The sequence below is a fragment of the Gymnoscopelus braueri genome (genome assembly GCF_963280865.1).
Source record: "Gymnoscopelus braueri genome assembly, chromosome: 21".
Taxonomy (NCBI): Eukaryota; Metazoa; Chordata; class Actinopteri; order Myctophiformes; family Myctophidae; genus Gymnoscopelus; species Gymnoscopelus braueri.
In genome coordinates this window covers 45,825,518-45,840,100 of record NC_137623.1, presented here as the reverse complement: position 1 = coordinate 45,840,100, position 14,583 = coordinate 45,825,518, and the positions used below count along the sequence as shown (strand labels likewise).

The window sequence follows — 14,583 nt, the reverse complement described above, 5'->3', positions numbered from 1 at the left end:
GGTTAAAGAAACTTACCATGGACTATAACTCATATTATTGTAGGGCAGTGGTTCCCAAACTGGGGTTCGGGACCCCCGGGGGTCCCCAAATAATTGGGGGGTCCCCAGATGATTAGCTTAATGTGCGCCAACATTATTTTCTCACTCCTGTTGTGATTATATTTGTCAAGGAGGTCATTGGATTCAGTTCATTTCAGTACATTATGAGAATCAACTTGCAGAAGAAACATTCTACTGTATAGGAGAGGCCCTGTTGCAGCGCTGCATTGCAGAGCATGAAATTTGACCGCTTGGTTTCGGTTCCCACCACAGACATCTGCAACATGCATCCTCTCACGGTACTGCAAGGCTCTTGTGATGCTGTATGGGTTGATGGGTAGAACATGACACTGATCACGGCTAGAGATAAATGTTGGTTCCCACTGGGGCCAACTACAATATACTAATGATATACTTTATGTGGTGTGTGTGTGCGCGCACACGCGCAGGGGGGGGGTAACTAATTACAAGTACATTCATTACTATAATCAAGTAGCTTTTCCATATATTACCTTCTTGAGTATATTCTAAAAATAAATAGTATTTCTACTTTCTCTTGAGTAGATTTTTTAGTATTGTACTCAGCTACTTTTGGAAAGGCAACTATTACTGTACAGAGCAGCGCAGTTATGCTGTTATGGTAAACAAGAAGTGAAAAAGTGAAATAGCAAATCTCACAACTCATTGCATCGCGCGGTGAGCTTGTAATCATCCAGTTTTGCCCGACACTGTCATAGGTTGAATTATAAAATAGGGCATAGGGCACGAAAAAGAAATAAACAAAAATAAATATGGTGATCAATGTTTCTGCCCGACAGCAACAATATACTTCTTTTCTCCTGTCATGCTGCATTGTTTTCTTTTTTTCTTGCATGTGTCTGACGAAACAAATTCACACACCGCTGAGACTGTGGTTTCGGTGTCACAGGGTCGTGGTGTTTTGGGTGGAGTGATATTCAATTTAACCAAAGGCGTGTTACACAACGATACCACTTGTCTCATGTACTCCCGGGGCATCATGCCGCACAAAAGCAGCGAGCAAAATGCTTCACTCACATTGAGAACGATTACAAAAGCTGCAAAAATGCAACGTGTTTGATCAGGCTGCTAAACACTAAGGATGAAACCATTTTAAAAAACAACACCGAATAATAATCTTTGTTTCCATGGTACTGGGACCAAAAACTCAACTCTTTATTATACACAGGATGGTTTAACATTGTCATTCAATACATTGTTACTTCAGTCATTCAAGGTTAAGCAGCACATTAAGACATTAAATAACATACTTCATTGTATTGTGCCCAGAACGGGCAGAAACATCACGGAAAATAAATACGTTTTCTTTTTTAACATGGTCAAAACAACAAATAAAATATGTCTTTCATTAACAGATGTATGGTGTTATATTGAGTACCGCAAGCTACAGATTTCTGAACCATGTGTGTATTCGACACACAAGTTCATATACTGATACATGGAGAGGTGCAAACTGTCCAACTCTTTGGCACCATCGGATATACGGCAATCTAATATTTCAAATAATTTCTCTACGTAAGACTGTGGAAGGTGGCAGGTCATTATTCTATGGGTTCTAAATGGTGCGGTGTGTGTGTGTGTGGGTGTACTGTACGTTAACTACAGGTCAGGGTGGCAGGACGTTATATCTGATAGAGATGCTCTCTGGTGTCTCAGCTGGTGCTGCTCTCTGCCTTCTCCTTCTTCTCAGACTAAAAAAAGACAAGACAGTACAGACTGAGTGAGCTGGAACTTATTTTTTTCTTTACAAATCTCTTTAGTACATTTTTAAGCAGACAGAAAAGACAGCAGGTAGTCAAGACCAGTATAACAAAGCTCTGCAATTTTCTGACACAAACAACTAAGGGCACGGTCCCACCGCACTTTTATTTTACCTCTGGGGCGGAATCTGCCAATGCTTTGTCAATGCAAATGCGTGGATTCATGGTCTTGCGCATTTTTTCCAAGAATCCACGCATTTGCATTGACAAAGCATTGGCAGATTCCGCCCCAGAGGTAAAATAAAAGTGGTGGGACAACAAGTAAAGAGTAAACAAGAGCTGGCACTTTCTACTAAGTTTCAGAAACTAAAGAGACAAATAGAGTGATACATCGTTTCCTCATATAATGTTTTATATGAATATTTATATCCGTAACTTACTTAAAGGAGAATTTTGGACTAAAGTTTTCTTACCTTTTCTATGACGTTATGATATCTTAGGATGAATGGTACAGTAGAAAAATTTCATAACTCCACCCCTGAGCCGCCACAGCTTAAAAGGTGCGCGGATAGGCCTTAGGTTAGATCACATATTTTAATAGCTTTTTTTGTATTTTTTTTTGATGAGATCTGACGTTCATAGTGACAGAACACTGTCCCAAAAAAAAAAAAAAGAAAAAAAAAAAACAGAAGTCTCGCTAGACGAGATTGAAATCTGGAGATTTCAATCTCGTCTAGCGGGACTTCTGTTTTTTTTTTTTTTTTTTTTTTGGTTGTATAATGTTCAGTCACTATGAACGTCAGATCTCATTAAAAAAAATTACAAAAAAAGCTATTAAAATATGTGATCTAACCTAAGGCCTATCCGCGCACCTTTTAAGCTGTGGCGGCTCAGGGGTGGAGTTATGAAAATTTTCTACTGTACCATTCATCCTAAGATATCATAACGTCATAGAAAAGGTAAGAAAACTTTAGTCCAAAATTCCCCTTTAAGTATGTATGACCCTCACTTTTTGAAACGCAGTGGATATTCAGCCGTCAGACACAATTATACAGTAGCTTGAAGCTAGTTTAGGCATGGGTTGGGTCTTGGGTGTGGTTTAGACCTGAGGCCGATTGTAAAAACGGCTTCTAAATCCTGACCTATGTTTTCTGAAAATCTTAACTTTAATGTTGCTATATATACTGTATAGCAACAACTACACACAGAGGTGTTCCCAGCTTGAAAGGTATAACAATGTATGGGTGTTCCAGGTCTAAATGGGTTACATACTTTTAGTTAAGGTAAGGCACTGTTTCTACGGTTACGTTTAGACATGAGTTTGGTGTGGCGAAGGTTAGGATAAGGATCTGGGAGGGCATCAATCATTCTACAATCAACGGCTTAATAGCCTTTCCTCTACCAACAATGGTGTTTAATGGCTGAATGCTGACCACTGCTTTTTGGGGGAACAAAGCATTTCAACCCAATTATCTAACCAAATCAGCGACGCCATTTATTACCGGTATGTTTTAACTCTTTCAATGCCGAGGGCCAACCGCGAGGAACTCTGCTGAACTCGAGGAACTGACTGATCCGGTCAAACACAGTGAGTTCATATGACGACTCAAATGACTGACCTTCTGTTTACCAAACAACTGCCCGTTCCACAGGGTGTCCACGGCAACGCGACCCTGTTGAGCCCAGGAGTTCACAGAGTCCTTGCTCACCTTGACAGAAGAACAAAGAGGAGAACATCAGCGGCTGACAACATAACAAATCCCCCGTTTCACTTTCAACACCACATCGTTGCTGTCGGGCAGAAACCTTTAATGAAAACCATCAGTTTTGGACATACAGTATGAGGTTTCCACCCGACAGAAACGATATGCTCTCTTCCAAATGGAAAATATGTTTTCACCAACACATTTAAATACACACATGCGTCAAGACCTGGCAGAAACATTAAAAGGTAGTGTAAATTATATTTTTTTGGTTAAAACAAAATGGTTTAAAGCTCTATATTTCCATAGTAATCACTGTTCTAGTGTTTTATCAGTAGCGGGGGTCTCCCAGCTTCAATTTCATAATGTTCCAATTCCAATTTTGTCTGCTTATTTCTTTGTCATCACCAATTTCACTTGATAATCCTGTAAACTTGTATGATTTCTCTCCCGATTGGATAAAATTGGTATCCCCACCTGAAAATGCATTTTGTCTACTAAAGTGCTTGAGAGACGGGGAGACTCCTGTTACCAAACAAATACTCTATATTGCAATGATTACTATAACAATATAGAGCTAATTAACACTTATTTTAACAAAACAATAACACAACTGCACCTCTAAATGAACAACATATACAGGGAAGAATGTGTAGAGAATGGATTCCTGAGGGCATTGAGTATCTGCAACAGTTGTCTTTTTTTAACCAACGTCGCTTCCTTCAAGTCAAAGGCTTGAGACTTTAATCACTCATATGCAGTTGCCTTTGGCGGAAGATTCCTCCCAGGGTGGAATATTGCCACCGGGAATAATAAGAAACTAAATTGCCTGACTGATCTACTCCGCCAGTCACTAAAGTCAGGTTAAAAACCTTCATATCGTCTCTGTCGGGTGGAAACCTCATATGTCCAAAACTGTTACTTTTCAGGATTCAAATTAATAAATTATAGCAAAAGTAGCAGATCTACAAGCTCAAAACACGTCGCTTCGGGCCGCGTTTAGAGCTTGCAGATCTGCTACTTTTGATGCTTTTGTGCGACGCTGTAGGATGATCATGTAGGGCATTCATTTACGAAAATAAACAAAAAGTTCAAATATGGAGATAAGAGGTTTCTGCCCGACAGCAATGTATATGCAAGTACTTTGGCTGTAGTGTACAGTAGTAGCCACTGGCACTATCAGGATAAATCTGTTGTTCTTTTCTATGACTCATTATCTCCTGAGTGTCTATTTCGCCTATAATGACGAGCCTAAAATAGGCCCGTCAGTGGTTAACGTTACATTGAGCACCTGCTGTGGCTTGTGGAAAAGAAAACATGATCATCCTGCCCTCGAATCTAACTTCATAATTAAACACACAATGCTGTCTTGACAGATTTACTGACAGGTGAATGATTTTACACCAATAAATCCCCAAATTATTATCATTAAACGGCACAGCAGCATCACATAAAAAAACAACAAGCCAAAAAAACAATCCTCCTGTGTTTGATAAGATGAAACATTTCAACACTCTCCGTGGTATCCTGCACACTCATCACTTTGAACCTTCTGTTCTCAGTCTATCTTCAGCTCCTGTGTTTTTACAATTCATCCTCCCATCCGTTTGATCTCTGCAGGTGTGGAGGTGAGTATTTGTGTGTGTGTGTGTGTGTGTGTGTGTGTGTGTGTGTGTGTGTGTGTGTGTGTGTGTGTGTGTGTGTGTGTGTGTGTGTGTGTGTGTGTGTGTGTGTGTGTGTGTGTGTGTGTGTGTGTGTGCGCGCTCTGTTTTTCCGGTGTCTGAGTGCCGTGCGCATAAACGAAAACAGCACAGATGGCCCGGTGGAAATGTTGGAGCTAAAATTATAAACCTTTTTCCATTTCCACCCAAACACTCCTCCCATCCCAGTGAAATACCAAACAGCCTCTGGGGGGAAAAGTACAGCAGACTCCCCCCAGAAATGTGTTTCACAGCCAGCGCTTCCTAAAGGAAACCACAGCCCTTTCCTATGGGGGGGAAGAGAGGTCAATGCCACACACACACACACACACACACACACGTTTGTAATGTATTACTACATTTGTGAGGACATCAACATTTAAGACGATGATTTTATGATCACCATTTTTAACCGTAAACCTTAAGCCGAAAAATAGCATATCTATAAGCCCACTGTGACGCGTTGTGGGCTTGCAGATCCGGTGCACGATACCAGCACGCAACTAGCATAAATCAGGGATAACTCCAACCCTAACTCCTAAACCTAACCTCTAAATGCCTAATCCAATCCTCACCTGAACTCGAAAAAACATTTTAAATCGTAGAACAATATTGTTTCTTGTTAGGACCAGGAGAATAGTCCTCAAAACATCTATTTCTCAAATTCTCCTATACTTGTTGGAGCATTTGGCCCTCACATGTATAGTAATACAAACGCGTGCACACACACACACACACACACACACCTGTCCCAGTATGCCATTTGCCCTGCTAACCTACTGTAGTCAGTATGTCTAACACAGCATGTTAAGACAACACACAAATCGCATATACACGCCTGCAGGTGCAGATCATGAATCTAAACATACGTTAAAACTGTGTTTTCTCTACCTGCGTGTTGCTGTACCCTGGCCTTGTACAATGTGATTAGTACTTTGTTTAAACATAAAGGTCAACATTGTTTACATGCTGCCGTTCGGAGGCTTTCCACCTATGACGCACATACTGTGTACGCATTAAATATGGAGCAGTAGGATATCGAGGTCAGTGGTTCTCAAACTTTTCAGGTTGCGACCCCCCAAAATAATCATATTAGAACTGGGGACCACCGCCCCCCCACCCTGACAAGCACTTGGAATTGTCAGAGTTAAGGCATTACATTTAGTTTGACTCGTTTTCACAGATAAATGTTGTGAAAATAGCCGATCTACAAGCTCCCAACGCCTCGAGGCGTTGGGAGCTTGTAGATCGGCTATTTTCAAAACGTTTGCCTTGCTCTTGACGATTTGGCCAATGCTTGACCATTTTTTATAGTATAGTTTCGGTCTAAACAGCAAACAGCATGGTAAAACCGAAAGTTAACCGGTGTAACAGGTTCATTTGTATAAAATGTATGTCAATACATTCTGCATTCCTTTCCACTTTCTTTCAATCCACCCGTGGCAAGACTTGTCTATGTCCGTGGCACTTTTTTCTTTTTTTCCTCTTTAATGTCTTTTTTTTGTTGAATATTCACAATCTAATATTAAAAAAATTGTGTGACTAATTCCTTTAAGGTTAAATCCTGCCATATTAATCACTCATCATGTACTGGACATAATTATCTGTTTTGACACTCAAAGTCTTTTTCCAAAGTCTTGTTCCATCGGCATGCTTTCTCATCAACATGGATTAGGCCTGTAGCTGTTGACCTTAATGGAAACCACAACTATTGAAGCTACAGTTGACAAACAACGGGTTTAGCTGGAACTTCCATGTCTCCTCCTGTCCTCAAGTAACACCGTCCTCTGAAAAGCTATCCATCCACTCACCTTTGCAGCACATTATAGGCTAAAAAGAAAAGAGAATTGCTGATTTACAAGCTCACAACATGCTGTGATGTGTCGTGAGTTTGTAGATCGGCTTTTCTCCCAAAATTGGCTTGTTTTAAAATGTGTAGTGCAGTGGAATAGAGTAGACACTATGGCACATCAAGAGTCCATTAGTACTGTATACATTTAGGGCTAGGCCTTTGTGTTTCTGGTAATATTATTGATCACTTATTATGTCCGTGGCAAAAATAAAATATTGATGAAATGTCCATCACAAGCTGGCATGGTGATGACCCCTATTGTGTTGCTGTTCACCTTGAATAAGGATGCAGCCTGCTGAGGGTAAAACATGGAGGCACTCAGAGCCATGAGACCCACGGGAAACAGCAGCCTCTTCACCCTGGAGCCTGTGAACACAATGAGACCACAAGGAACCAGAGTTCATTTTGACAGCAAATTCAGATTTTTTCATGTCATAGTCTTTTGAATAAAATGGCAATCATATCTTAGCCATCTGAAATGTTTTTACATTTAGTTGAGTTTTATTTGACAAAATATTATATGATTTTAGTTGACTAAATCTATCTTGATTTAGTAAAAAATAATCATTTTGGCGGGCCTTGATGGTGTCATAATGCCCGATTTATACGTAGGTGTGTGCCAAAAATAGCCGATCTACAAGCTCACAACGCGTCTGCTACGAGAATTCTCACAAGTCACAATTATAATTAACGTTCACAGTGCTGTGTTACCTTTGGCCAGATAGAGCCCTAGGAATCCTGAGAAGCCGACTACCCCAACAGGGGCGTAGAGGTCAGGTGGAGGGTCACTGAGGAAGTCATACGTGTCTGACAAGAAAAGAGGAAGTGCATGTGAACCTGCTTGTCATACCACTGTGAAATGTCACACAACACACAGTCCCAGTTAAATATTTGAAATAGAATAAACAGGAGTACTTCTTTGGCCTACTGGAACTGTGCACAAGAAATGTGGCACTGATTGGTCAAGCGTTTTGCAAGATTAGCTCCGGACACACACACACCACCACACACATAACATATTAACTAGGGCCGCTATCTCACGTTTCGATTCTGATTCTTGTGGTCACGATTCGACAAAAAAAAACAGTTTTATCTGCTTTAATACACATAGTCATAAGAACTTTAACAACCAAGTGTAGCCTAGTTATTTCCAACATCTCAACAAAACAAAAAAAGATATAATACCAGAGAGGGTTGCTTGTAAAAACTCTTGGCTTTGATGCTATCTAAGATTAAGTGTAGTTCTATTTGATGCAGAAACAACATAATTCTATTGATGCAAGTAACATTAACGAGCGCCAACTGGACAGTGACACACACCTCCCCTCTGCTGTGCTGAACTGAAAGTGACTGGAGTTACGTTTTGTTTCCCCCCTAAAGCCTTTGAATATGATTGAAGACAATTTTACTGTGATTATGGTAAGCTTACATTTCATATCACACATTAAGAACTCCTGTACCTTTCACCAGGGGAAAACAATTATAATCATAATAATAATTGTGAAATACCCTTAATGTGAAAATTAGGGGTATTTTTCCAATACCCCTAATATTGAACATAGACGCTGGCCTACTGCAGAGCTAAGGCGTACTACGCCCCACACACCACAAAAGCACTTTCACTGCTCAGCTGTGTGTGTGTGTGTGTGTGTGTGTGTGTGTGTGTGTGTGTGTGTGTGCTCACCTCTGACTGTTCTAATAGAGGTGTTCACAGTAGGCTCGACCGTTGTGTATAATTCCTGGGGTGGAAGGTCAAGACAGAGACAGAGACGGAGACAGTGAGTCAGTTCCACTGGCCCTTAGTTCTTTGACTTGTTCTAAAAATACTCCTCCTTTTATTTTACATTCTATGTTTGCATTATTCCAATTACCAGCCTATAATAAAGACAAAAACGGGGTGGTGGTTTTTACGGCGAGGTGATGGTAGACCTCGCCAGCCTTGGAAAACATCCAAGTTAGATCTTTTTATGTGGAAATGTTGCCCACCTCGTTTTAGGACCTTAAGCTTGTTCTACTGTTACACTCACTGTAAATCACTCTGGATGACAGCGCATGTGAAATACCTGAAATGTATTGCAAGTTTGCAGCATGCCTAACATTAACAAGTCCAGCACGACAGTGAGAATAAGAAATAAGACATTTGTGGAATCAGATACAGCCAGTGTCAATACCATTGTTTCCAATACGTGCATGACTAGCATGACCGTCACAATTATTACATAATTGCCTAATCGCAATTATTTTAGATAGTCGCAATAATCTTTTTGCATAATTGTCATAATAATTTCCATGTTAAAAATGTTCATATATTTTCAAACATTTTCAAAAAACTAAAATATAAAGTTATAAAATCTTAAGTTTTTTGTCATCTGTCCTGTGCAATTTTTGGTTTTTACGAAGCCTAAAAGCCAAACAGAAATTGTAATTATTTATTAATCTCAATTATTTGAGCGACAATTAAATGTCAAGTAAAATTTCATAATCATGACAGCTGCATGACCAGGTGAAATGTAATGTCATTTTGATTTTATATAATTAAAATCACCTTCAGTCAAGAGATAATGCTGATATAACGTGCAGGAGGAAACAGATAAAATAATATTAAAAGATCTTAAAGAGAACTGAGATTTGGACTGTGCAAAAGTTTGCAACCTTTGAAAAGGTGATGTTTAACATTTCATAACACTGTCGTGGTGGGTATCAGATTTCATGAAATCATATTTCTTCAGACTGAAGGATGGAAAAGGGGGATATAATACATCGCCACAAAAAACACCACTTAAGTTTGTACGAGGGGCTCAACTGACACAAAGAGGCTAAAGCCTTATTTATACTTTGGTAAGCGACACGGTAGTATAAATTAAATGAGGCTTAATCACTTAAGTTCTAAGTTTATTGTGGGACTAATAGCCAAAGCTCATAACGCGTCACAACTCGACAGATGTTAAACCTATAGATGTGCCATTTGATATTTTTTGAAAATGTTAAATGTTTCGTTTGAAATGTTTTGCCTATAATGCACCAAAAAGACCATTACCTGTGCTTTCCTCATGGCGCCTTCACATGTTTCCTGTAAGAAAAACAAAAACAAGATTTTACTGGTTATTCTTTTTACTTCATAATTTTGTAATTTAACCGGTCTTTGTCGGGCGTCTATGCGAACACAATTGGCCCGTGTTCGGGGAAGGGGAGGGAAGCCGGGCGGGGATGGGAGGGTGTCAGCAGGGAGTGTTGGGCAGGAGGATTCGGACGAAGGCCCTACGTCCTCCCGGTGGGGGCTCCTCACTGGTCAGTAGGATACAACAGCAGTGACAACACGCAGCAATGTGTTTGGGGAGAAATTAATTGGCATAATGACTAAATTTGGGAGAAAAAGGGGGTAAAAAAGTATTGCCTACTCTAAATATATATTGCTTTAGGATAACAATAAAAAAAAAGTCCTTTCCATATAAGCCCATTTAGTTGTGAGTGTGAGGCTGTGCTGTGTTGCTCATGTTCACTTGGGTTTTTTCCAGATGGAAACATACCAGACCCTGAGTTGTGTAAGGCTCAGCACATTTCCTCAGTGATGACATGCTCTCTTCTACCGGTCCCGCCTTGGGCTCCACGTAGCTGGAACGCACTTCTTCTGGAGCAGTGTACAGTGATGGGAGCTGAAACACACACACACACACACACACACACACACACAGATCTTGATTGTGCATTTACAAATATTTTTACGGTCACACACACACACACACACACACACACACAACACTGACTTGCTTGTTTCAAATATTTTTTATTGTGAAGCACAGGGTAAGATTATACATTTCTGTTCATATATATGGATTGCTTCCTTTTTCTTTTCTTTTTAACAAACAGACATATACACAAAATAGACAGGTAACATAACATGAAAAGAATACACTCAAACTTAAGCAAAAAACAAAGGGACCCTCCCGCCTCCCCAGAAGTGCTGCCCCAGATTACGTGCGACACGGGTCATCCACAAGGATTAGCCTTTCAACCTTTAAGAAAGGAGACTAAAAGCTTCCAAATCTTTTCAAAATCTTTCAGTTTGTCTTTGAGTATAAATCTGATTCTTTCTAAATGTAAGGATTCTGTCATCTCGATCTCGTTGAGCCAGAGTTTGATTGTGGGGACCTCTTTCTTCTTCCAAAATACTGACTTGCTGATATGGTTAAAACATTCACCAGACCAAATACAGAGCAAATACAAAGCACTGGTTAGATCAGTGAGTAAACAGGCCATTACTGTGAATATTATATAGTCTCTGCCGGGCAGAAACCTCTTATCTCCATATTCTTACTTTTGGGGTTTTATCGTAAATTAACGTCCTACTTTCTTTTTCTTTCTCGTTATTATTTTTTGGGCTTTTCTGCCTTTATTTGATAGTGCAGAGAAGGTTGACAAGAATTGGGGAGAGAGACACGCAGCAAAGGTCTGTCAGGCTCGGGAATCGAACCGGACTCGCCATCAGGCTGCAACAGAGCCTATATATGATACGTGCCTTAACCACTAGGCCATCAGCACCCCAAATTAAAGCCTTACTTGATCATACTACACACAAAAGCATCAAAAGTAGCAGATCCACAAGCTACCTACCTTGTGGACCTACCTGGTAAAAAAAAATCCAGGGACGCTGGCACCCTTGTGTATTTAAAATGTTTCAAACATATTCCAAATATTTCACATTTAACTTTTTTAATGTGAACATTTTTATTTCTAAATAGCAGATCTACAAGCTCACATCGCAACGCATTCCGAGGTGGGGGCGGCTTTGATCCTCAAAGGGAGTTTGTTCCACAACTTCGGTGTCAACACAGCAAAGGCACGGTAGCCCGGCTTTACTGTGCTAGACCGTGGAGCCTTCAACAACTGGCTGTCAGATCCGATAGTGACCTATTTACATTTTTTTATAAACATAACTACATAGCAGATCTACAAACTCACCACAGATCGGCTATATTAAAATAGTCTCAGTATCAGTATGAATATAGGGTTCAAGTGACGCGAATGTGTAAAACGAGATACTTCTTTAGGACTTGTTTCTCTCGCCAAATCTGGCAACACTGAACTCTAGTCTATAGCATAGAGTTATAAGGCCTATAGTCACTGTCAGCCTGGCTTCTCAGCCTGACAGGCACTCACCTCGTGGATGCTGACAGCTTGCACAGTGCTGTTGTTTTTCTTCTCACTGGCAGCCAGCACTGATCCACTCAACACACCCATCAGGCCAGGAAGCACCATGACAGGCAGCGACACCTAGTGGCAAGTAGATAGAACACAGGTCCCTATACTGATGATGATCTTGATGCTTCACACTGAAATGATGCCACTACATTGTTGTCAATTTACTGAAGATAAATGTAAACAAGATATCAGTAAAACGGTCTAAAATGTCAACTTATCGTAGTCCCTTCGAGATCCCGAGCACGAGAGCCTTCACATGTTAAGTTAGCACATTGCTAGCTGTTAGCTGGAATGGTAGCTACCATTTGCCAAAGGTTGAATCTAGCTATTTCAATATTTCTATCACATCCCTACTTATTATAATTTTCATTGGATCATGCTGTCCACACTCACCTGTCTCACTATAAGAATAATGTGTTGACAAACAGAGAAGTTGAATGAATCAACTTACCACTTTCACATTTGATATCATCTTGCACAACTGGCGTTTACGGCAAGTCACGAGGATCAAAACAAGTCACACACACACACACACACACACACACACACACACACACAATGTGGTGTAAAGTAACTAAGTACATTTACTCAAGTACTGTACTTCAGTACAATTTTGAAATATTTTTACTTTACTGGACTATTTCCAATACTTTCACTTCTAACCCACTACATCTCAGAGGAAAGTATTGTACTTTTACTCCACTACAATTATTTGACAACTTCAGATACAAGTTACTTTGTAGATTTGAATTTGCAAAACATACATTACCCACTTCAGCCCGTTTCAACTTTGGCCATTTGAAAATAGCCAATCTACAAGCTCACAACACGTTGTGAGCTTGTAGATCTGCTATGTTCAAAAGATCTTAATACATTTTATACATATACCTTGTTAAATGAGACATTCTGCATAATGAGTACTTTTTATCTTGGTATTTTAAGTATATTTTGATGCCATTACTTTTGTAGTATTCCACAAGTACATTTTGATTACTGGACTTGTACCAGAGTGTCACTGTTTCTACATTGCAGTATTGTTACTTTTACAAAGCAAAAAAAAAGTAGTACTTTTCCCCCCACTGACACACACACGTTTTGAAAGTTTAACAATATGAACATTTATTTCTTTTAAAAGAAATTACAAATTGTTCCAAATAGTCACGACTCAGATACGTGGTTATGCTAATCCGAGTTCTTATTTCCTTTTTTTTCAGATACAGGCGTTGTAACAGTATTGTTTTTAACCTCAATATTATATCATTTTTTATCCTACTGCAAGATTGAAGACTGGTGACAACAAAATAATTAAAAAAAAGATTCAAAAAAATAATAATGCTGCACTATGCCAGAATGGGCCTAGAGACTGAAGACAGCAGCATCAGTTACACGTTTTTCCCAACATTTTGGCATATTAAAATGTTCATGAGATATTGACTGTAGTAGAGATCAGACATAAACATACTATGACACGTTCCAAACAGACATGGAGAGGAGACCACTTTTCTTCAACCCTTACGTGCCTTTGACAATATTTGGTGCCAGATCACATGGTGTGGGAGGAACAAGATTCATGCATGTTTTCATTCCTGATTTGTCAACTCCTTTTTTTTGTTGATGGTGTAACAAAGGGAAGTGAAAACATCATGCACACCTCATGTCCTCCGTGGCACATTAGGGCTGTCACAATTGTTACATAATCGTCTAATCGCAATTATTTGAGATAATCGTAATAATCGTAATTGTTCCCATATGAAAAATGTTCATACATTTAACATTTTCAAGATATTGTGGAAATAGCCGATCTACAAGCTCTAGATCGGCTATTTCTACTAGTTTTATACATTTTTTTAAAGTATAAAATTATTATTAAATGTCAGTCATTTCTTTGTACATTTGGGTTATTTGTCATATCTGCCCTACAGTGCAACTTCAAAACCCAAAAGGCCGAACCCAGTGTCTATGGGCCAAACGGAAATGTAAATCTTATTCATATATGCTCCAGTGTTCGACGACAAAAAACCCTATCAAATTGCAATTATTTGTGTGACAATTAATCGTCCTAACCATGACAGCCCTACTACATGATCTGACAGCATCATCACCACAGGCCTTCTTCGTACTGAGGGCATTTACCTGCAAAGTGCAAACATTATACAAACTGTTTCTAACAGTTATGACAGTGCTGAGAGCCTGCGACGACCCACCTTACCTAGAACATCCACACACAGATAGGCATGTTAACGTGCTACTACCGGGGCTGCACAATTAATCCTGTGTATGTCACAAAATGGATTCAATAACCCTAGAATTTGGCCATATAGACACATTCAATTTTTTTCTCTATCCAAATT

General features: G+C 39.6%; 1 protein-coding gene across 1 annotated transcript; it reads right to left on the bottom strand.

Annotated features, from left to right (window-relative positions):
• Positions 1–1,202: 1,202 nt before the first annotated feature.
• Positions 1,203–12,730, bottom strand: apoob (apolipoprotein O, b). The gene is made up of 9 exons (XM_080418075.1): positions 12,684–12,730; positions 12,191–12,304; positions 10,561–10,686; positions 10,071–10,103; positions 8,718–8,772; positions 7,745–7,840; positions 7,308–7,399; positions 3,398–3,487; positions 1,203–1,769 (listed from the first exon to the last, which is right to left on the bottom strand). The coding sequence occupies exons 1-9, from the start codon at positions 12,702–12,704 to the stop codon at positions 1,731–1,733; spliced, it is 666 nt and encodes a 221-aa protein (XP_080274201.1). The 5' UTR covers positions 12,705–12,730; the 3' UTR covers positions 1,203–1,730.
• Between the last annotated feature and the right edge of the window lie 1,853 nt (positions 12,731–14,583).